Consider the following 24,362-nt stretch of genomic DNA (forward strand, 5'->3'; position numbering starts at 1 on the left):
TTTTTCATGCTTGAAATATGAAATTATTACTTTAAAAAGGTAGTTTTATGCTTGTGAGTGTTGATGACACAGCTTTGCAACAGTTGATATTCTAGTTTCAAGCATGTTTTACTCAATCTAGGTCATCAACGAGCTGTAATATCTTACTGAGATCATTTAGGACCAAAACTCTTGAAACAAGTAAAACACTCTAACATAAAATCTGCTTGGTGAGAAGAATTATCTTATCAGACAGAAAATCAGCAAGTATCACCCTTATTTGAGATATTTAATCTTACTTAGATTTCAGTTTTTGCAGTGCAGGAAAACTACAAACATCAGAGATAAAAAGAAGCACGGAAATCTCTTTCCCAGTTCTTGTCCTTTAGTTCATTTATCCGACTTTCCTCTTTCGTCTTCCCTCTCCTTCCCTTCACCGCTTTCTCTGCACGGTGTCCTTTCACCGCGTCCCGGTCCCCGGCTTTGAAGTGAGTAACTCGGGGTCTTTTCGTCTTCCCGTAACCGAGGCCTTTGTGGTCTCTCTTCAGGACGGTCGCCACTGGCAGTTTGGGCCCCTCGCCCTCCGGGCCGAGCCCCCTGCCGGGCTGCCAGCCGCTTCTGAGCATCATCTTGTAGCTGTTGGAGGAGGCGGGGAGGCAGAAATAGGGTGCGGGTGGGGGCCGCTGCTGACTGAATTGATGCAGCGTGGAGGAGAAATGGGAGGACGGGCTGCCGGTGTAACTGGAGTGACATTCATTGCACCACTGAGGCTGCAGAGCACTGCGGGATAGACAGAAAACAACATGAAATAAAGTCATTTGTATCGACATCATATTAACTACTGTGCTAAGTAGGTTTGGGTACCGTTCACATTTGCTACTCAACGGTACCAATTTTCAGTACAAAATTTTTAATCTATAAGGCACACTTCAAATCCTTTCGTTTTCTCAAAAATTGTCAGTCCGCCTTATGTATTTATTAGGGCTGTCAAAGAAATGTCAATAACGGCACTCATTTTTTTAACACGCAATTAACGCACACGTGTCCGTTTTGACCCTTGTGCCGTGCCTTATCGGGGGAACTTGGCCGCTGTTCAGTCGCTACTGATGAGCCTCAAGAGAGCAGAAATGGACCAAGGAAAGGCGACCTTGTGGAAATACCAGGTTCAAAGCCATAGCAAGTTGTTCTCCAGACAAGAAAGGACTATTTTTCGCCGTGAGAAGAGCAGACATCCTTGCAGCAAACACCTTCTGCACGCTTGTTCAGAGGTGGGTGGTGCTTCACTTTGTGTTCAGATTACGGTGAAGGTGAATCACTGCAGTATCAACCATATTCTGACACTGTTACTGTTGATATTGTATCGATCCACCCCGGTTTTCATTCAAGAGCTTTTGCTTAGTGATTAGCATGGCTGTTTGTATCCTCCTACGGTGTATATAGTAGTGTAGCATGTTTAGCTATTTCTTGTCCTTGAGTCCTCTAGTGATAGTGCATACTTGTAATAAACAGTATATATGCCGCCATTGAGGTGAGGATTAGTGATTTAGAAGCTGCAGTGTGGAAAGACAGTCACGTTGAGGACGCCTTTGTTCGCTTGATGTTTTCAAATTTGCGCGACACAGCAAGAATGTCTCATCAGCATGAATTATCATGATATGACAATAGTATTAAAAGCTCTATTGTCGGCTAAATGTATCGTATATCATCTATATTGTGCAACCCTGAGCCCATTTATCTATGAAAAAAGAAATGTTGTACCAATAAAACTCTGAGCATAATAAACACTTAGTACTCTCTGCAGTTAAGTTCAATGTCCCTGGCCATTATAAGGTCAAATGAAACAAAGGGTACACATAATATCACAGAATGAGTCACACTTTTGCAATGAAATCAATTAAATAAATAAAAAAATTCTAAGTGTTGACAAAAGTGGAAAAAAAACCTTACTAAATGCCTCCCCGCACTGCAAAAGATCATCTTAAATAAGAACAAACGGCAGAGGCAATACTATGCAAATGAACTAATGAGTGGACAACTGCTTGTCAAGAAAAGCTAACCTGTTTTGTCTGGGTGGAGAAGGACTTCTCCCGTAGTTGTCCAGCTCTTCCAACACGCCTCTGTGACCCGCTGAGTGAGGAAGAACATATCATTAGTTAATATAACCACTGCAAATCATTAAATTAAAGGGATACCAGCACTTTTTGGAGGAATTTTGCCTATCATTCACAATCGCTATGTTAGACAAGAACACGTTTTCTTTTTTTTATGGATTTTAAGTCATAAAATACGGCAAGTACAAGGTGGCTATCAACTCAGCCCACACTGTTCACTACACTATTCTGCCTATAGAGCCCTCTGAAAAAACATCTAAAAGGCGTCAACAAAACTCCATTTACATGTTGTGACCTGAATATTAACCAAGTACTAGCAATATAGTTATTATAAGCGCCAACACAGACAAACTATTTCTAGTCGAGCCGTGATCACTGAGAGCTAAATAGCTTATGCTGCTATATCTACATATTCAGCCTGTGAGCTGCTGCCTCGCCTCCGAGTTGGTGAAATTTAATTCTAGATTATAAATCATGCCTCTCACCTGGAAAATAGAAGGTTGTGGACACAATTTGACAATCAACTTAGACCCAGAGATGGAGAAAAAAAACACATAAAGATGCTCGTTTGCGGCACTTTATTATTGTGGCACAGGATTATGATTACCGTATTTCCTTGAATTGGCGCCGGGAATATAGTATTCGCCTGCCTAGAATTACAGCCGGGTCAAACTCGTTTCGCAAAATAATTAGCGCATGCTTGGCACTTCCGCCGGGTCAAATATGAGTCATTAAATGACTCCCGCCTCCAGGAGGTAGAGGGCGCTAGTGATCCTTCTTGCGACTACCAGTACTGCAGGAGACAGGTACTGCAGAAGAAGACAACAAGCAGCAAGCATGCAGCAATTGTTTGCTTGCACTTTTAACATGGAGGATTACATATCTAAAATAAAACCGTTTTCTAAACTGGACTTTCAATCGAAGCAGGAGGTAATAATTAAAGGAATATCTCCAGAGACTTTTAAAATTGAAGAAAGATGAGAAAGACTGCCTTTGATCAGAAGCAGCTGCACATGGACCCATCTACAAGTAAAGGTAAGATCATAATAACGTTTTTTTTATTAAATGTGTTTTTAATGATAAGGTATGCGCCGGAGTGAGAAGAGGTTTTAAAATAATTAGAGCATGCTTGCTCATTCCGCATGGTTTTGGTAACCGCAGGAGTGAGAAGAGGTTTTAAATTAATTAGCGCCCCTGCGGCTATTCAAGGAAATACGGTAATTCTTCATCTAAGTGGGAAGATATAAACATCCCATCAGTCGGCATTTCAGTGAGATCAGACATTGTACAGTAAGCGATTGTTTTATTATGTTCATAGTTTGTACTTCTTGTTTGGCACTTAATACTGCTACATGATGCTTAGTGTTTTCTAAAGGCCTTAGTGGCCACATGCATGGACAGCACCTTTTAGCTCTTATTTCAAAAATTGTGTACACTACTGAATTGGGGTCTTATGGTCGCTTATGTGGACACTTATACTGCCATCTGGTGGTGTCAGAAGAGTATAACATACAATGGAATTTGGGAAAAAAAGTGTAAAAATAAGAATTAGCACGTCACTAAACATGAAGTACACATTTGTGTACTTATGGATTAAGTACATCATATCAAAAGATGATTCTTAGTTTTTATTCTAATTAGGGTCCAATAAGCCCAAATAGCAAAGAGAAATAAAAAAAAAGCATGTAAACAAACAGCTTGGGCCTTAAGAGGTTAATCTGTTTAGCACACAGCTTCTTAAACTCTTAGCTCATCCTCATTATATTCCGGCTCAAAAATAAATGTTTTGGTCCCAAAGTAGTCTTTGTTGTCTCTCATGAAGTCTGCCATCATTAATAGTGGTTGTTGTTGGAGGGAAACGCGAATGTTGTGATGCGTCTGTGAAATTAATATGCCGCCATATGCTTGAAATGAGCAAAATACACGTTATTATGAAAGTGCCTGTAAGTACATGTAATATATACTTACAGCATGTATATATAACCTTTGTAGAGGTTTTTAGAGCACTGTATATATCCATCCATTTTATACCGCTTGTCCCTTTCGGGGTCACTGGAGCCTATCTCAGCAGCATTCAGGCGGTAGGCGGGGTACACCCTGGACAAGTCGCCAGCTCATCACAGGGCCAACACAGACAGACAGACAACATTCACACACTAGGGCCAATTTAGTGTTGCCAATCAACCTATCCCCAGGTGTATGTCTTTGGAGGTGGGAGGAAGCCGGAGTACCCGGAGGGAACCCACGCAGTCACGGGGAGAACATGCCAACTCCACACAGAAAGATCCCGAGCCCAGGATTGAACCCAGGACCTTCGTATATACACATCTATATATTTTAGCTAGAGATGTCCGATAATATCGGACTGCCGATATTATCGGCCGATAAATGCTTTAAAATGTAATATCGGAAATTATCGGTATCGTTTTCAAAAAGTAAAATGTATGACTTTTTAAACCTCGCTGTACGGAGTGGTACACGGACATAGGGAGAAGTACAGAGCGCCAATAAACCTTAAAGGCACTGCCTTAGCATGCCAGCCCAATCAGATAATATCTACGGCTTTTCACACACACACAAGTGAATGCAAGCATACTTGGTCAACAGCCATACAGGTCACACTGAGGGTGATCCGTATAAACAACTTTAACACTTTTACAAATATGCGCCCCACTGTGAACCCACACCAAACAAGAATGACAAATACATTTCGGGAGAACATTCGCACATTTCGGGAGAACATCCGCACCGTAACACAACATAAACACAACAGAACAAATACCCAGAACCACTTGCAGCACTAACTCTTCCCGGACGCTACAATATACACCCCCCCCCACCCACAACTCCCTTCATGCTCTCTAGGGAGAGCATGTCCCAAATTCCAAGCTGCTGTTTTGAGGCATGTTAAAAAAAATAATGCACTTTGTGACCTTCAATAATAAATATGGCAGTGCCATGTTGGCATTTTTTCCATTACTTGAGTTGATTTATTATGGAAAACTTTGTTACATTGTTTAATGCATCCAGCGGGGCATCACAACAAAATTAAGCATAATAATGTGTTAATCCACGACTGTATACATCAGTATCGGTTGATATCGGAATCGGTAATTAAGAGTTGGACAATATCGGCAAAAAAGCCATTATCGGACATCTGTACTTTTAGCTGACTTTTTCTAGCTATTTAGAATGCAATAAAAAAAAAAGATAAACATACATGTTTGTGTCTTAGATAAGGATGTGAATGAAGGGGCAAATTAAAAGAAAAATGCAGGTCCCCTTTAAAGTGCAATGCCCTTCCTACCCTCAAAGGCCAGATCTCGGGCATCCCGACCCCGAGTGTCGACTACGCCCACCCACGCAGCTCCTTGCTCCAGCAGCAGCCTCACCACAGCTCTTTGTCCTGACCAGCTTGCACACATCAAGCCTGTCCAGAAAAAAGTATCCTGGACGAAAGAAAAAAAAGTACATTATTTCTCAAATTTTACAAAATCCCACTAATTGTTGAGTAATGCACCTGGAAGTTGATGTCCACCCCTTTGGACAGCAGGTCTCTGACCGCACCAAGGTCGCCTTCTTGGGCACAACGTAGCAGCTTGAGACCCTGAAGCTCAGAGGACCGGGCTGTGTTGCTGATGATGTGCCCTTGAGCAACCTCTCTTCTTGGGGTGTCTGCAGCCCTGCTTCTCCTGCTGGAACCCGTGGGTCTTCTGTGGTGCCGTCGTCCACATTGTGTTCTGAACGTCCCTTCTTCTACTTTGACATCTCTGGTCACATGTTCGTAGAACTGCCTTGCTTCGTTTCCGCTGCAAGTGCACTCGATGGACCACGTGACGGCTGAAACGTCTTAATACAGAACACATCCTGCTTTCTCGCAGGTGTGAAGCCTTAAGCCAGACATGCTCAATTATTGCTCGTTCAGTTACGTAGCCCTATTAGTTTTCATTTTACGAGTGGCAACGAGCTAACGTCAATGGGTTTGACGACACAAATAATGACTATTTTTGATTTAAATGTGACAAAATAGTTTCGTCCACAACCCCCCGCGACCCCGAACGGGACAAGCGGTAGAAAATGGGATGGATAGTGTCCAGCAAAAACAAGAGCTAGCTTAATGCTTAATAGCGTGACTGTAGGAGTAACCCACGTTAAGAGTGAGCTTTCAAATTCTTACTTGAATTACCTTTTTATCTTCACATTGAGAGGTATTATCATCATTATTTCCACGTTTAATGAAGTATAATATGTATTAAATCAAGAGAGAGAACGCACCGACACGACGCTGTTAGCTAGGGTGTTTTTTTTTCCTACCGAGGTAAACAGAGCGTTTTGGCGTTCTTAAACGACGAAGATGAGTGCTGCCCCCTAGCGAGCTGGAGTTGAGTCGGCGTAATAGGGAAGAACCTCAAAGATGCAGGCTGCCCCCTGCTGGGCTCAAGGCGACCCTTGCAATGAATGGTGGTCATTCCAAATACAGGTGGTATGGTAAGAAATGTGTGTTTTTTTTTAACCAACATAAAACACATAAAAATATACATATATTTTAAACAAAAAAATATACACAGTTTTTGCTGGTTAAAATATTTTAGTTGAAAATTGTTTGGTTGCAATTTAACTTCAATTTTGTGAACAAAATGTCAAAAGCCTTTTTATTAGTCGGTATCGTCCACAAGTTTCCCCTCTTACTACGTTAAAGGTGGAAGTAGTCCGCAGTCACGTGATCATCCGAGACTGACCAATAAAAAGCACTCTAACATATTATTGAGAAAACGCCCCGCCCACAAGGTTGAAGTTAAGTTGCAACCATAAAAAAAAGATTTGCTGCTAAACTTTTTGTATTAATTAATTATTTATTTATATTACAAATTCATCTTTTTTTGATAAAATAAAACACTATCAATTTTTCTTGTTTGAAAAAAAAATCTATTTGGTTTGCAAATCTTTTTTTGGTCGTACAAAAACAAATTTCCCTTTTTTTTTCACCTATTAAAGTAGAAACACAGTTCAAGCATCGTACAAATATGACATTTTAAGCAAAACAACAAAACTGAAGTCGGCTTCAATAATATTATCAGCCTCTCTCTCTACAATTGGTAGTTTATTAAACAAGTGGTTCAACAACAGATGTAAACACGTGCATCATTTTCACACTACAATTCATAATTCTCACATTTCACAACTAAAAAGTCCACTTTGTGTCAAAATGTCGCTTAACAAAAGCCTGGTTTGTAGATGAAACAGGAAAAAAGTGAAACTATCAAAATCAGTGTTAGCATGATGTTAAAGCAGCACAACTTTTTTTCTTTTTTTTTTGCACAGAGAAGCAAAAAATAGACAAGTAATAAAATGATGAATCAAAAAGTAACCAAAGCTATTTTTGGGTTCAACTTTTGAAAAACGTGTCATTTTTTTGTAACACCAAAGTAATCAGCGACCACAATTGTTCTGCTTTGTTTCCACCAAAAAGTACTAGTTTGTTCACTTTTTATGGGCCTTTTTTAATCCTACTTGTGAAAGGCAGTCCATTAAACAAGAAGTAGTTTTGGGCTCAACAATCCCTGAGACGGGAGAGAAACAACTTTTTTTCCATCTTCATGACAACAAATGCTTTCTAGTCCTCAAATGTTTACAATTTCGTCTTCATACACCTTTAGTTCAGTTGGGCATTTTATTGCATTTCCATTGTAGAGGCTCCTAAATTAGTGCACCTATTTCTATTAGTACAGCAGTACCTCAACTCACGATCTTAATCGGTTCTGTAACGACGCTCTTAACTCACAACACTTGTATCTCAAGTCAACATCTCGCCATTAATAAAATCCAAAACATGCCTTTTAAAAATAAAAACAAACTTTAGATAATAAATATTGTATAAAAACAATACTATGTAAGTAGTTTTATGAATTAATTTAATAATAATGTACAGCATGGACTTCAAAGGTATATCCTTTTCAGCTGCTTCTCCATCAAACACACCATCAGCAGCTTCTCCATATTTTCACCGATAAATGTTTTAACATTCTTGACGGGCGTGATTCACCCTGCTTCAGTATGGGGATTTTGATGATTAATTTCTTTAATTAAATGGATATCATCCAATTCTTCTCAGCACTGTCCTTCACACGCTTGGAAAAACTAAGTTATGTCGCTCAGCTCGAAGCCAGTGATTCTCGGTGGTACGCCAAAGACACACTTGCTTAAAGTACAGTGTTTTATTTTTCTAAATTCAAACACAGTGTTACTGTTCAAACTGTGTGCAACGTGACAGTGGTCAAAAATATTAAATATACTTGTTAAATAAAACCTCTGCCTTGTAATAATGACTATTTAAGCCTACTACACTGCATTTTAAGGTTGGTCATTATAGCGGTACTTGGAGAGCCGTGTGTTTTCTGAGGTGGGGAAAAAGAAGAACCACTGCTCTAAGCCAATGCTAGCAAATAAACCGGATGTTTTGGTGGGATCGTTCTGTGATGCCTACTAATTGCGGGGATGCCTGACACTCAAATTTTTGTTTGCGACTTCAAGCATAACAGTTTGTCGAGAGACAGCTCTTATCTCAAAACAAAGTTGAGGTACCACTGTACCCCTTTCTCAGGGGGTGTGGGCACGATATAGATCCCTGTGGTGATTTAAATGATGGTTGAAAAGTGACTTTTGTTCCCCCTATATTCCCTACCGCTTATCTTTGTCAGGGCTGAGCTGGAGTCTATCACAGGCAGGTGGGATAATAATAATAACGGATTATATTTTATATCCCTGCGATGAGGTGGCGACTTGTCCAGGGTGTACCCTGCCTTCCGCCCGATTGTAGCTGAGATAGGCTCCAGCGCCCCCCGCGACCTCGAAGGGAATAAGCGGTAGAAAATGGATGGATGGATGGATTTTATATCGCGCTTTTCTATCATTAGATACTCAAAGCGCTCACAGAGAAGTGGGAACCCATCATTCATTCTCACCTGGTGGTGGTAAGCTACATTTGTAGCCACAGCTGCCCTGGGCTAGACTGAATTGCTCACCAGCCAATCACAGTGCACAAAGAAAAATAAGCATCCGTGCTCACATTCTCACCCAGAGTCTACAATTGAACAAGCATGCTTGTTTAGGCAAAGAAAAGTCATGCGAGCATCCATTTAAACTCCCATCTCAAGTCTCGTCACGACTCACGAGTGGAACTTATTGATGTGTCTGTTCCTGTCTCCGGTCTGTGTGAAAGTCTGTCCGCAGTGGGGACACGAGTACGGCCTCTCGCCCGTGTGGACGCGAGTGTGAACCATCAGCTTGTGTTTGCTGACAAAGCTTTTGCTGCAGTACGTGCAGGAGAAAGGCTTGTCCCCCATGTGGTAGCGCTGGTGCATCTTCAGCTCAGTCATGCGTCCGTACGTCCGACCGCAGTCGGGGCACTCGAACCGGCGCGGGGCCTCCGTGTGCTTCCGGCCGTGCAGCCGCAGCCCGCTGGCCGAGCTGAAGGACTTGGCACACTGCGGACACGAGAAGGGCTTCTCGCCCGTGTGGATGTGCACGTGCTGCTTGAGGCCGGCGGCCGACGGGAAGCCGTTGCCGCAGTGCGCGCACAGGTGCGGCCGCTCGCCCGTGTGGATGCTCAGGTGCCTCTCCAGCTTGCTGCGGTTGAGGAAGGTGCGGCCGCAGATCTCGCAGTTGAGCGGCGGCTGCCCGCCGTGGTCGCCCATGTGCTCGGTGAGCTCCGCCAGCGTGGCGAAGGCGTGGTCGCAGCGGGTGCAGTGGTACGGGCGCTCTTTCCGGAACTTCCTGTGCTTGAGGCAGTGCAGCTCCAGGCTCTCCTTGTCCTCGAAGGTCTCCACGCACCAGGTGCACTGGTGGGGTCTCTCCTCGGTGTGCGTCTGGAGGTGATACTTCAGGGCCGTGAGCTTGAGAAAGATGCAGTCGCAGTGCGGACATCTGCATTCACGCCGGTCGTGCACCGCCTCGTGCCGCTTGTAGTGCGACAGCTTGCTGAAACTCTTGTCGCACAAGGTGCAATAGTAGTGCGCCTCTTTGTGCTTCTGCTCGTGCTTTTTCAGGGCGTACTCCACCTTGAACTTCTTCCCGCAGACGCTGCACAGGTAGCTGGTCTTATGAGCCACCATGTGCGCCTCCAGCTCCTCCCGGCTGCCGAACTTCTGGTCGCATCTCGGACACGTTCCGCTGTTCTCCTTGGCGTGCTTCCTCAGGTGTTTTTTGAGGTCCTCCGCAAAGGCGTAGCTCCTGTGACACTCGGCGCAGGTGTAGCATTCGCCGTTGCCCGCCTTGCGATGCGCCATGATGTGCCTCTTCAGGTGGTACATGCGGCCAAACACTTTCCCGCACTCGGTGCAGATGAGCGAGTGCGGGTCTGACGGGATCTCCGTGTGGGACTTGAGGTGACTCTCCAAGAGGGCTTTGTTTTTGAAGCACTCCTTGCAGGCGGGACACGTCAGTCTTTTAGCCGAGTGAGTCGTGCGGTGCTTTTTCAGCTCCTGCCAGGTGCCCATGGTCTTGCCGCACTTGGCACAGGTGTACGGCCGCAGCCCGTGCTTCTGCCGCTGGTGCCGGGTCATGTGGTACGACTCGCTGAAGCTGAGCGAGCAGACGGGACACCGGAAGGGTTTCTCCTTGGTGTGCGTCCGATAGTGTCGGGCGAGCTTGCCGGCCCGGTTGAAGCTGGAGTTGCACATGGAGCACACGTGGCTCTTCTTGCAGGCGCCGGTGGCGCCGACAAGAGAAGACGTCTCCTTCCAAGCGGCCGGCTCAATTTTGTCCTTTTCCTCTACGTCCTCTTTAGAAGACGCCATCGCTTCTACGGGCGTGTCGCCTTCCCGCTTCTTCTCCGTGTGGGTTTCGACGTGGCTTAAAAAGGCGTCGTCGTCCGGGAACCTCTCGGGACAGTAAGGACACAGAAGGACCTGCGGGACGTGCGCCCTCTTGTGGTTCTTCAGCTCTTCCATGCTCTTGAAGCTGTCGCAGCACACGGGGCACACGTGCTGGGCGGCGTTGTGCTGCACCCGCATGTGCCGGGTCATGTGGTAGGACTGGCTGAAGAGCGTGCCGCAGACGGGGCAGCTGAAGGGTTTCTCGTTGGTGTGCGTCCTCATGTGTCGGGCCAGCTTGTGCATGTTGGGGAAGTGTCTGTCCATGCACACCGGACATGTACGACGTCTTTTGGGAGCCGGGTCTTCGTCGCCGTTTGCTTCATCTGAGCTTTCCTCTTGCTTTATGAGACGCGACGAAGAGCCGCTGTCGTCGGGCTCAAATTTGACCTTCCGATGTCTTCCGCTTTTACGTCGTTGGACCGGAGGCTTCACATCCTCGTCATCATCATTCATGGCAGACTCCACCGCTTTAGCGATCTGCAAAGCCGCGGCCAACGTCAGCGTTTCCCTTTGCGAGCGCAGCCGCTCTCGGAGTTTCGGCCACTTGGTTTTTTCAATCAGCTGACTCAGGATCAGCTCATCGTGCGAGGCGCCGCAGTCGAAAGGAGCCAGCAGAGCCTCCAAGGCGCACACAAACTGCTCGGCGCTCTCGTCGGTGATCTGGGCTCTCTGATGGAAGCGGAGCAAGCTCGCCTGAGAGCCGAGATCGCCGCTGAAGTAGGCGGTCAGCGCCGCGATGGCTGCCGCGTACGAGGTGTCCTGCGGGACCAGCGCCGCGAAGACGTGCTGACCGTCTTGGCCGAGGCAGTTCTGTAAAAGTGCGCATTTACTGGAGTCGGTCAGCTGCTCTTCGCCGAGCGCCCTCAGGTAGCGCTCGAAGGCTTTGAGCCACTTGTGCCAAAAAGTGCTCTGGTCGTCCGCCAAAGGGAGGAAAGGTGGAGGCGGGGCCAGGATGATGAGCAGCGGTTCTGGAAGGGAGGATTGCTTCGCCCCGTCATCAGCAGCTTGAGTCACTTCACCCATCTTTAGTGCTTTTTTTACGGCGTCCTACTCGGTCTTCTGATGCTTCATCTCAGTCGGGCGTGAAGACAACACTAAACAGGACAAAAACATGAGTTATTTCAACTCTGTGTACGCAACTGCAGAGAGCACCAGGCGTCTTTAAGGGTTGTATTTGTCTTTTTATAACATGAAGTCATTTATGACCTACTCGGTGGCCTAGTGGTTAGAGTGTCCGCCCTGAAATCGGTAGGTTGTTAGTTCAAACCCCGGCCGAGTCATACCAAAGACTATAAAAATGGGACCCATTGGCACTCAGCACCAAGGGTTGGAATCAGGGGTTAAATCACCAAAAATGATTCCCGGGCGCGGCCACTGCTGCTTCCCACTGCTCCCCTCACCCCAGGGAGTGAGCAAAGGTGATGGGTCAAATGCAGGTACTTTAAATTTAATTTATATTTTAATACATTTCCTCAACAACTGATAAATAGGCAGTTTGCAATCTTTACGCTAACATTTCAGTGTTTTTAAGCATTTTCTTGAAAAAGTGCTTAATCGCCATTGCCAATTTATGCCTTTTGACGTCTATTCCCTCTGGCTAATATTGTATTTATTTTTAGTCCCCCAGCTGACCTGCTAGCAGCTAGTAAGGTTTCTCCCTACACTGTGCAGAAGCGCTCCCCCAAGATCATAATAATCACCTCCATTACAGCAAATAAAATCAATTCCTAAGTATCTTTATCAAGGCAAGGAAAGGCAAGTTTATTTATAGAGGACAATTTGTGCAAAAGGCAATTCAAAGTGCTTTAAAGGGGAACTGCGCTCCTTTGGAATTGTGCCTCTCATTCACCATCCTTATGTGAGACAAGAACACATATGTTTTTCTTATTTTTATGCATTCTAAATAGTAAATAAATGCGATCAAAGGTCAGCTTACAATGGAGCATAAGGTAGTCACTGTATTCTGCCTATAACTCCCTTAAAAAAAATCCAAACATTTCCATTAGTGTTGTATATACATGGTGTAAGTGAGTATATATGTAATGTAGTAACAGGCACAATTATAAAAACATTCAATATTTACGTATTTTGCACATTTTAAGAATATGCGGCGCGTTATTCTAAAAAACGCATTGCGATGTTCGTTTTTTTCCCCACAACAACATAACTGAGAACAACTCACTGCAGACTTAATGAGAGTCAACAAACATAATAAAACATCACTTACTGTACAATGTCTGCTATCATTAGGCTGCCGACTAATAGGATATTGTTACATTTCAGTTTAGGTGAAGAATGACTCATAATCTTCGCAAAGAAAATGGGTGGTGAAACCAAGCGTCTTTTCACATCTTACCTCGCCAAATCCTGAGTCTAAATTGGCTGTCAAAGTGTACCAATTTGTCAGAACACATCCTCATCCTTCATTTTTTATTTTTTATTTTGATTTATGATCTACAATAAACTTCCACTAGCAAGGAAGCAGCTCACTAGTCGACAATGTCATTGGCACACACGCTAGTGATCACGGCGCCGCCATAAAAAGTTTGTCTGCGTTAGCGCTTAAAATAACATCACTAATACTTGGTAAATATTCAAGTCACGAAATGTAAATGGAGTATTGTTAGCGGTTTTTGGATGGTTATTTATTGGGTTTTATGGGCGCAATAGAGGACCTCCCATGGCTCTGTTGTAAGCAGACTTATTTATTGTTTATTTACAAGTTAAATGTATTAAAAAAAATAAATTCCGTATTCATGTCTTTAATAATGATTGTGAACGATTCCAAAAAAAAGTGCAGTTCCCTACAAGAAAATTACAAGAAGGCCAAAATAAAAATCAAATCAAATTGAAAAATCTAGAGCAAGCAGAAGCAGGCATGCTAATAAAAGGTAGATTATACAGCAGAAAGTCAACAGTTATTACCCGGCAATTGGTAAGTAGATTAATCAGAGTTAAGGAGAGGAAAATATAACAACAACTGTGGGTGTGTCAGCATTGTCAGTCAGTACACAAAATGTAAGAGGGCGGATCGATCCATGCGGTGGTGTCAATTCCAAGAGTAGTATCAGTTTATGATCGATATTAGAGTGATAAGGTTAAGATTTATATTTTTTAAAAAATATATATATACTTTTTATTGTTTTTGTTCATGTTTACAAATTCACAAAATAATTACTACGACGCAGGAGAAATTTGAGGGCAAAAATGATTGAGAGTACTGTATTTTTCGGACTAAAAGGTGCTTAAAATCCTTTAATATTCTCCAAAATCGACAGTGCGCCTTATAACCCGGTGCGCCTTATGTACAGATTGATTCTGGTTGTGCTTACCGACTTCAAAGCAAATTTTTTTTTTGGTACATGATGTAATGATAAGTGTGACCAGTAGATGGCAGTCACATAAGAGATACGTGTGGACTGCAGGTTGACTGACGCCTGATCAATAAATGACGCTAGTAGTACTGGTTAGCAAGCAAGCCCAAAACTTTGATGATTCATTGAGAATATAGAACATTACACTTGGCGCTCAAAAATCTGTCAAAATGTTTTAGTACGACTTCAGTAAGCGACAAAGCTGCACTGCTTGATGGAGGCAGAGCATTATGGCTACCATAGTCAGATGTACTGTGCTTCAACATCCATATTATTATGTTGTGTATATAAGTACCCCAAAATGGCACCTATTAGGAGAGATTATCTGGCGTTTTGTTTCGCAGTATTATGCAAAACCAACTTTTCTTACTTGTTGGTACCTTCTGATGTGTATTTGGGATCTGAAGTCCCAAAAATGTGCACATGTCCGCCATTGTAGTCCATGCCATAGTCAATAAGCTCCTTCTTTTTCTCTATCCTCTTGTTGTGGGGCACTCATCCTACGCTGTTGCCATTTCTAATACAAGGTAGCGTACAGTTCTAACTTATATCTTAGACTCGCTATGGAAGCAGTACAATCTACTGGTACAATAAAGATGACAGGTAAAAGATGCTGTCGAAGGTGAGCCACGTAAAAAAGAAAATCAGTTGATAAAACATTGTCCTTTACAATTATAAAAGCTTTTTACAAAAATCTACTACTCTGCTTGCATGTCAGCAGACTGGGGTAGATCCTGCTGAAATCCTATGTATTGAATGAATAGAGAATCCTTTTGAATTGGGAAAAAAAAATCGTTTTTGAATCGAGAATCGTGTTGAATTGAAAAAAAAAATCGATTTAGAATCGAATCGTGACCCCAAGAATCGATATTGAATCGAATCGTGGGACACCAAAAGATTCACAGCCCTATATATATATATATATATATATATATATATATATATATATATATATATATATATATATATATATATATATATATATATATATATATATATATATATAAAACTTTGTATTTTCCATGTCTTGGACCTCATTAGATTGTGCCACTAATGCTTACATGAATGCATTTCAACCACCCATGTTCTCAAAAAGCAAAGATACATTGTTACATTATGGTATTATATCTACATTGACTTGCAAAAGGAATACAAATCTACTTTCATCTCACTGCATTATGAGGATTTTGATTTCCCATTTCAAACTAAGTCAACAGTTAAGTGTGACGACACAGCTAAATAAATCAACTTTATTCGGCATAAAACTGCCCCACATAAAGATATGTTTAATACATGTTGTGTCAAGTTGTGTTACAGAAGAGACGCAAACTCACCACATCGAGCTGGATTACGCGAGCCAGCAGCCGGTCTTGACAGTCACTTCAGAGCCGAAATACTCTTTTTGGTGGCGAACACGTTCAAAGTTGCATGAATGTTACTAAAAGAACAATATGTTTGATGTAATTGAAATATTTTCAACAAGAGCCTAGACGCTGGACGGAAGTGGGAAGGAAAACACCGTCAACACTTCCGGTCATGAAGTGGACAAATGCACCACAGCGCTGCCTGTGGCCTGGAGGCTTTCTGTTGCTGTTTTTTTTTAACCATGTACTGTTGTTGACGGTTTAAGTAGAAATAGGCATTTAATCAAAATTGTAGTTATTGATCTTATAATTAAAAATGTATTTGTATTTTTTTTTAAATACCTGTCATGGAGCCAGACACTGTTTTGACTCAGTTTTCCATTGACACCAACACTACAAAAACAAACAATGTTACTGTTTCAACTTTCATTTTTTAAACAAAGTCCATCGCTTTCCAAATGTATTATGTAGAATTCTTAGACTAATTCGCTATTTGAATTTTATTTTTTTATCACTTTGTTTACCCAGAAGTAGTTAGTACAAAACATATATTAACCGTCCAAGTTGTTTTAAGGTTTACAATTATCAATCAAATCTTGGAGGATGATTAAGAGTACAAGAGCCCTTAAATTGATATCTTTGTTAAAAACATTTAAAGTGATTTAGGTAGCCCTTTTTGTCTATTTTTGTTTATTTATTTATTATTATTTAATACTCTATCTGTATTTGCTTTCGTTTTCTTTTCTTGACATGTTTCGCTGATGTCGAAAGTGCCTTGACTTTTGTGTGCATTTGTTGTTCAATTAAAAAAAATAATAAAATAAAATAAAAAAAAGTTGTTTTAAGGTGGTCAATATTTTGGCGTGCATTTTGTTGCTTTGCAATTTGTAATCATGTCAGAAAATGGGTAATTATGTCAGAAAAAGCTCCCAAATTTGATATTTTCCTAATCCTCATCTTGGTCTTCTACGTTTGTTTTAAATGCGATCCCAAAACATGTAAAACTACTTCTGGGTAACTCAAAATAAATCAAATGAATAGTGAACGTAGCTGGGATAGGCTCCGAAAGGGACAAGCGGTAGGAAAAGGATGGATGGATGTCGTAAATTACGTTTGACAAGTTCATTTTTCAAATTTATTTAAAAAAAGTCTAGTGGCGTTTCCAAATGGATAAACAAAATAAAAAAATTATATACATAGTTCCATTACTGTCTTATTGAAATTTAGTTTTACAAATCACCCTTTTAAACGACCTCAAATAAAATGCAAGATCGTTAGACAGGACAATTCAAAAATTCCCACACATGCGCATACACGTAAGTATACATCCGTATAGGAGTCTTCTGCTGTGTGAAGTTATGAAGTCAAACTTATTTTCAGCGTGGGCCCTTGGATGTCCGCTTCATATTATACCCAATTGCCCCTTCATATGATTATTATTACTATCATTGTTTACCAACAACATTTTTTTGCTGTGAAATGTGTAGTATTTTATTTTGAAAATGCTTTCAATGACAAAAAAAAGGCTCGGAATAGCTTGTTGCATCAAATATCAATTTCAGATATTTTTTTTGTCCCTTCAAAACTTAAATATATTTATTAAAAAATACAAAATACTTTCATTTTATTGTGGGCCACCATAAATGATGTGGCCCCAGGGCCTTGAGTTTGGACACCTGTGTCTTAGGGTCAAGAATTTATTAGCGCCAAACATAAGCAAAATCCTCTCCCTCACTTAATTGTTCCATTTTACAGAGAGGAAACGCACAAATGGTGACTTTGGAAGTTCTAGGGTTTTCACACCGCCATTTCAAGAATAAGAATTTTTCATAGACATTATAGAAATAGGAAGGAAAAAAAGGCTTCGCTACGCATCTTAAAATCTGGAGCTCTGCCATCTCATCTGTCCATCAGTCAGCTAAACACGAGGGCGTGGCAAAGTTTGATAATTTTGCTTTTCTTCAGCAAATTATTGTTAGCACTTTAGCGCACATGGCTTTGCTAACGTTGCTAACGTTTGTGTCTTCCTGTCCCACCATTCAACGTTACTCCATTGTAAGTGAAACATGGAAGCAAAACAACAATGTATAATATAAAATCCATTCCTGGGTGGCTCTTGCGTGAGAGGAAGAGAGAGAGGGGGGGGGGGGGTTAATCATTTTGCAATGCAGTCTGCAGAAAACGATGGAAAGCGCCACACTATATGCCAACTGACGGTGTTGGTCAAAGTTGGAATTGCCTCAAAACACATTTTAAGATATTCAGCACTCGGCTGAAGAGGATAGTGCACGCTCCAAATCCGTCACGTTTCACGTGTCAAGTAAACAGCGACGAATGGGGCTACATGACACCCCAATCCTACTGTAAGTGCACAGTAGTACTTCTTGGAGACTCACATTGCTCATTAGCAATGAAGCTACAGACACACAAAAACAGCAAAAGGGCTTACTACCGTATTTCCGGACTATAGAGCACACCGGTATATAAGATGCAATTTTAGAATTGTTTTCCCCATATATAAGCCGCAGATAAATACGTTGTGAGATGAGTTAACAAAACAGTTTTGTAAATAAGTTATTCACATACCTTAATTGTTTTCAAACGGTGCCTGTAACACGGCAGTAAAACGGCTGATTGAACAAAACAGAAGTTATCGTCATGAACCCACAAGCTCCAATCAGCTAAACAGACTCAATAACTCAAAACTGAAACAACACATTAAGAAGTCCATGTAAGTTAATAATAATAACACATACAGTCGTTAACTTTTTAGCATATTAGCTAATGCTAACGATGCTAGCTTGACTACATTACGATAGCACGTACTAATATGCATGAAAACACTCACACAGACGTCACACATGGGGCAGTTTAGTATGTATGAATAGTTTTAGTTGTATTGTAAAACTTATAAACATTGCTTGGAGTAATGAATGAAGAATCCATAAGCGTAGAAACGCTATGCAACACTGGAAGATGGTTGAAGGCACTAAACTAAACAGAAGGAAATACTGCAGACGTTCACCATGCAGCACCTGCAGTGAGCAAACTTGTCCAAAAGATGGCGCCATAACATAAACAATAACACACCTTTTCAGTGACTGTTGAAGTATTTGTTAGATTCAAAACATTATGACCGTTAGCGTAAAAAAATACATGAATATGCCTGCACAGTTTTATAATTTGTAAGTTATAAAACGGGACAATTAGCCCACGTAGAGTACGCAGAGAGCTTCATGGAATGGGTTTCCATGGCCAAGCAGCTGCATCTAAGCCATGCATCACCAAGTCTAATGCAAAGCGTGGGATGCAGTGGTGTAAAGCACGTCGCTACTGGACTCTAGAGCAGTGGAGACGCCTTCTCTGGAGTGATGAATCACACTTTTCCATCTGGCAATCTGATGGACCAGTCTGGGTTTGGAGGTTGCCAGGAGAACGCTACATTTTGGACTGCATTGTGCCGAATGTGAAATTTGGTGGAGGAGGAATTATGGTGTGGGGTTGTTTTTCAAGCGTTGGGCTTGGCCCCTTAGTTCAAGTGAAAGAAACTTTGAATGCTCCAGGATACCTAACCATTTTGGACAATTCCATGCCCCCAACCTTGTGGGAACAGTTTGGAGCGGGCCCCTTCCTCTTCCAACATGACTGTGCACCAGTGCACAAAGCAAGGTCCATAAAGACATGGATGACAGAGTCTGGTGTGGATGAACTTGACTGGCCTGCACAGAGTCCTGACTTGAACCCGATAGAACACCTTTGGGATGAATTAGAACAGAGACTGAGAGCCAGGCCTTCTCCACCAACACCAATGCACTTTTGGAAGAATGGTGGAAAATTCCTATAAACACACTCTGCAACCTTGTGGACAGCCTTCCCAGAAGAGTTGAAGCTGTAATAGCTGCAAAAGGTGGACCAACATCATATTGAATCCTTGGGGTAAGGAATGGGATGGCAATTTAAGCTCATATGTGAGTCAAGGCAGGTGGCCAAATACTTTTGGCAATATAGTGTATTTCCAACAGACTGCTGTGGCACCTCTATTATTGTTGAAAGAAAAAAAAAAGCTACCACGGGACAATGAATCGAGAGCCGCAGACACATCGTTTAACAATAACCATTTTAATCACACACCACGCGAGTGTTAAAACGTGTGACAGAGTGCTGGGCGCTAGGAGAACCGTTAAATTATACATGACAGGTACAAAGTGTGTGTGTGTGTGTGTGTGTGTGTGTGTGTGTGTGTGTGTGTGTGTCAGCCGAGCCTGAAGAAGGCTAGTAGTTCTGCAGGGGTCAATGCTCAGCCACCTTCAAATGTTTGACAGTTTCTGAGCGGTTGAACAAACACACAAGTAAAATGTCTTACCTGTACAAAATCCAGCAGTAAAAAAATGACAACCATACGTACGTGGCGATTTTCTGCACGCATGCTCGTGTGAAATGAGAACACAGTGGACTTAAGCTGCGGGACGAGGAGCATTAGTAAGAAAAAACAACAACCAATAATTTAAGTAAAGAAGTGCCACACACACACTCTCACCAACTTTTAACAGTGATATCCTTCTTTTTTCTTTTTAAAGCTGTCACCTCCACGTTTGTGCCGTCTTCTCCCACGACGACGTTCCTTCAGACGCGGTGTGTATTTTCTGTGTGCAAAAAGAGGCGACAGACAAGAAGCGTTGTGCTGATTTCTCCGTGTCGCGCCTCACACTCGTCTACAAGGGTCTCTGCGGCGCACGACTCGTGCGTGGAGGTGCCAAAGTGTGTGTGTGTGTGTGTGTGTGTGTGTTGTGAGAGCACGGTGACACTCAAGCATGAAGGAGCTGGAGAAGGACGCTCTGACACAAGTGAAGGTCTTTGTGAGACAAGTGGAAGGTGTCGCTTTAGTTCCTAAGGAGGCTCGCAGTCTTCCTCCCAAGCCGATTCCCCCGCGCTTCCTTCAGAGTTTGTGCGCACAAAGTGGCGGCGGTCACACAAAGGAGGAGAATCCCGTCACGGGTGTGCGTGAGCCAGGCGGGTTGGTGTTGCTGGGGCTGGGGTGGGCCTGCGTGTGGGCACGCTGCCCCGTGGGCGTGTAGACGCCGCCCGCGCTGTGCTGGGTGACCACCGTCTGGTAGTACGGCTCCGACTCGGCGGCGGCGGCGCACTCTTCGTAGCTAAAAGGCGAGCCGAGCGGCTTGAGGCCTTTGGGCTGCCGCTTCCACGAGTTGTAGTAGGTGGGGTCGCTCATGTAGTGGTTGACGAACGAGTGTTTGGGCTGCTCGTCCTCGTAGTCGCTGTCCGTCAGCTGAGGGGAGAGCATGAGTCAGATAATCACGCTGCCCAAGATGAACATTCAAAAAACATCATCATCATCACAATAAGTTGGAATTTGTCTGTGGCCACAACATTAGGTACACCTCATACTGAAAGCTGTTCATTGTATGTACTGTTCTAATTATTATCCAAACTTTTTATGTCGGCCTTTAGGAGTGGGAAATTTGGGGCACCAAACAATTCGATCCGATTCAGATTCCTGGGGTGACTATTCGGTTCAGAATCAGATCTTGATTCAAACCAATTCTCACATTGTATTAGTTGGTGTAATAATTATAGTGAAACTTTTTCAAAACAGGTTACAGATTCAAAAAAGCTCCTTATGGTTGCAATGGTGATGGTCTAAAAACATATTTTTAAAAATTGATTTTTATTAAAAAAAAATGCATATATAAATATAAATAAATAAATAAATATATATATATATATATATATATATATATATATATATATATATATATATATATATATATATATATATATATATATATATGTGTGTATATATACATAAATAAATAAAAAGAAAAAAAAGAATATATATATATATATATATATATATATATGTGTATATATACATAAATAAATAAAAAGAAAAAAAAGAATATATATATATATATATACATACACACACATATATATACATGTTTATACACACACACATATATATATATATATACACACATATATGTGTATATTAAAATATATATATATATATATACATATATATATATACATATACATATATATGCATACATATACATATACATACACTTATATATATATATATATACATATACATATATATGCATACATATACATATATATACACTTATATATATACATATATATATATATATACACACATATATATATATATATATATATATATATATATATATATATATATATATATATATATATATATATACATATATATATATATATATATATACATATATGTGTATACACACACACATGTATATATATATATATATATATATATATATATATATATATATATATATATATATATATATATATAAATATATGTGTGTGTATTAGGCCTTGGCGATATATCAATATACTCGATATATCGCGGGTTTGTCTCTGTGCGATATAGAAAATGACTATATCGTGATATTCGAGTATACGTTCTCACGCAGTTGCTTTTAGCTGCGGGCATTACACTACAGGCTCTTCTCAGTTTATCTTGTCTCTCCTTCTCACAGAGACAGAAAACAAGCGCACCTTCTTACATACGTCACATACGTATACGCCCTCGCGGAGCAGAGAGGTAGCGGCATGGGTAACGTTAGCTGTGGTGCGAGTGGTAATACGAGAGAAAGAAGGTGCGAATCTGGTAACAAATGAAGGAAGAATTAATTCCCAAGAAAAACCGCAGGGGGTCCATCGTTTGGCGGTGGTTTGGCTTCAAGCGGGAATATGTCGAGCAGACAACCGTAATATGTCAAGTGTGCGGCAAAAGCGTTGCTACAAAAAGTAGCATTACTGCTAATATGTAGCATCTTTTGAAAAGTCACCCGTTAGAGAATGAAGAGTGCTTACTCCGCATGTCAACATCTCCGTTCGGTGCCCCACCAACAAAATGCAGAGGCAACCATTTCCACATCAACACTGTATGAAAAAAATAGTCAACAACAGAAGGAGATAACGTCCGCAGGAACCTACCACATAGCGAAGCACATACACTCTTTGATTTCCTATTATACCGCTCATTTTTATTTGACAGTTATTGAAATATCTTGTGTGACATCATGCACAAAAGTGCACTTTATTTGTTTTAAACTATTGTAGTGGCGTTCTGTACAAAAAGTGCACTTTGTTTGATATGTCATCTTAGTGACATCATGCACAAAAGTGCACTAATAGCTTGTTTTAAAATGTCTCTGACAATCTTGCACTTTCTGTTTTGAAACGACATGAATGTTTGTGCCACTGCTTAATAACTGTTTAATAAATACAGTTTTGGTAAATTGACTTAATTGTGATTTCCCTCTCTGCATAAAAGTTTAAAATGAGCATATATTAATGCAGTATGAACAAGAATGTTTTAATGTAGACACATAGAATCATCATACTGCTGTGATTATATGCATCAAGTGTTCATTCAAGGCTAAGGCAAAAATATCAAGATATATATCGTGTATCGTGACATGGCCTAAAAATATCGAGATATTAAAAAAAGGCCATATCGCCCAGCCCTAGTGTGTATATTAAAATTATATATATATATGTATATATATATATATATATATATATATATACATACATATATATATATATGCTTGTTCCAATCGACTGTATTGTCGATTGGAACAAGTGATTTATATCATATTGCAATATTTCTTGGCTTTTCATACAGGATCTCAAATATTTTTCACTGCCTACATAGTGATGCATGTCTTAGATGCAAGTTGTGTTCTTTTGCTGCTGTATGTTCTACTCTGCCACAACATGCTTCATAGACGCATTAACAAAACCCTACCTCGGACTCCGAGACCTCAGTGGGCTTCTCCGTGAGTGTGGTGCTCTCCGTCAGAACAGCTCCATTGTAGTTGTTGCAGATGTCCTCGTCCGAGTAGTGGAGGCCGCCTGGACTTGGTCGAGGCGGTGACCTGGAACCAGTACGCAATAAAAGTCTTAAAACTCACGTGGGACACCAAAATAACGAGTGTGAGAGTTGGAGTACCTTGTCCCGTTCTTTTTTAGGAAGGTGCTCTTGGTGTTGCTAAGCGCTCTGCTGTTGAGCTCCAGGGTGGTGAAACCTCCGTTGTCCAAAGTGACCGACTCTTCTGCAGACATGTGCTTCCCTGGACCACCACCAGAGAGCGAGAGAGGGAGCATTTTACCATCAAATTGGAGTCATACATAACATTTGTTTTATAGTCTACTACAAAAACGAATGTCTCACTATTTGGCAAGCTTTTAAAACTTATATTGTATGTTAAATCTCTTATGTTTGAGGTACAATATACAAACTTTTCTTTTACCAAGTACCACCTCAGAAAACACTTGGCTCTCCAAGTACCACCTTAATGACCAACAATATAATACAGTAACATAGTAGGCCTAAGTATTCATTAAAATAAAGAGCATGTTTTATTTAACAAGTATATTTAATAATTTGTCCACTGTAACATTACACACAGTTTGAACAGTAACACTGTGTTAGAATATAGGAACATAAAACACTGTACTTTAAACAAGTGATTATTCGGCGTACCACTAGACTAGAAAATTAGAGCCTTACTCTACACTGTAAGATTATCAAAAAGCTAAACATTTAAAAACAAACAAGCCATCAAAGTAATAGTGGTACATATGGTT

General features: G+C 41.3%; 3 protein-coding genes across 5 annotated transcripts in view; all 3 read right to left on the reverse strand.

Annotated features, from left to right (window-relative positions):
• Positions 1-249: 249 nt before the first annotated feature.
• gpank1 (G patch domain and ankyrin repeats 1) lies at positions 250-8,455 on the reverse strand. The gene is made up of 5 exons (XM_062025950.1): positions 8,431-8,455; positions 5,611-5,930; positions 5,398-5,539; positions 2,037-2,106; positions 250-759 (listed from the first exon to the last, which is right to left on the reverse strand). The coding sequence occupies exons 1-5, from the start codon at positions 8,453-8,455 to the stop codon at positions 318-320; spliced, it is 999 nt and encodes a 332-aa protein (XP_061881934.1). The 3' UTR covers positions 250-317.
• Positions 7,071-15,918, reverse strand: LOC133634105 (zinc finger protein 665-like). The gene is made up of 2 exons (XM_062027109.1): positions 15,672-15,918; positions 7,071-12,057 (listed from the first exon to the last, which is right to left on the reverse strand). Exon 2 carries the CDS (start codon positions 11,984-11,986, stop codon positions 9,257-9,259), a length of 2,730 nt encoding a protein of 909 aa, XP_061883093.1. The 5' UTR covers positions 11,987-12,057; positions 15,672-15,918; the 3' UTR covers positions 7,071-9,256.
• A 3,891-nt stretch (positions 15,919-19,809) lies between these two features.
• Positions 19,810-24,362, reverse strand: part of LOC133634106 (protein sidekick-1-like) — a 962,694-nt gene continuing 958,141 nt past the window's right edge. For all 3 annotated transcript variants that reach the window (XM_062027111.1, XM_062027112.1, XM_062027113.1), the window contains 3 exons: positions 23,725-23,845; positions 23,521-23,650; positions 19,810-20,985 (listed from right to left, as the gene is read on the reverse strand). In XM_062027111.1, the coding sequence (XP_061883095.1) occupies positions 20,668-20,985; positions 23,521-23,650; positions 23,725-23,845 (569 nt within the window). In that variant the 3' untranslated portion in view covers positions 19,810-20,667. The remainder of the gene's footprint in view (positions 20,986-23,520; positions 23,651-23,724; positions 23,846-24,362) is intronic.

The sequence above is a fragment of the Entelurus aequoreus genome, linkage group LG18 (genome assembly GCF_033978785.1).
Source record: "Entelurus aequoreus isolate RoL-2023_Sb linkage group LG18, RoL_Eaeq_v1.1, whole genome shotgun sequence".
In the NCBI taxonomy this organism is placed as follows: Eukaryota; Metazoa; Chordata; class Actinopteri; order Syngnathiformes; family Syngnathidae; genus Entelurus; species Entelurus aequoreus.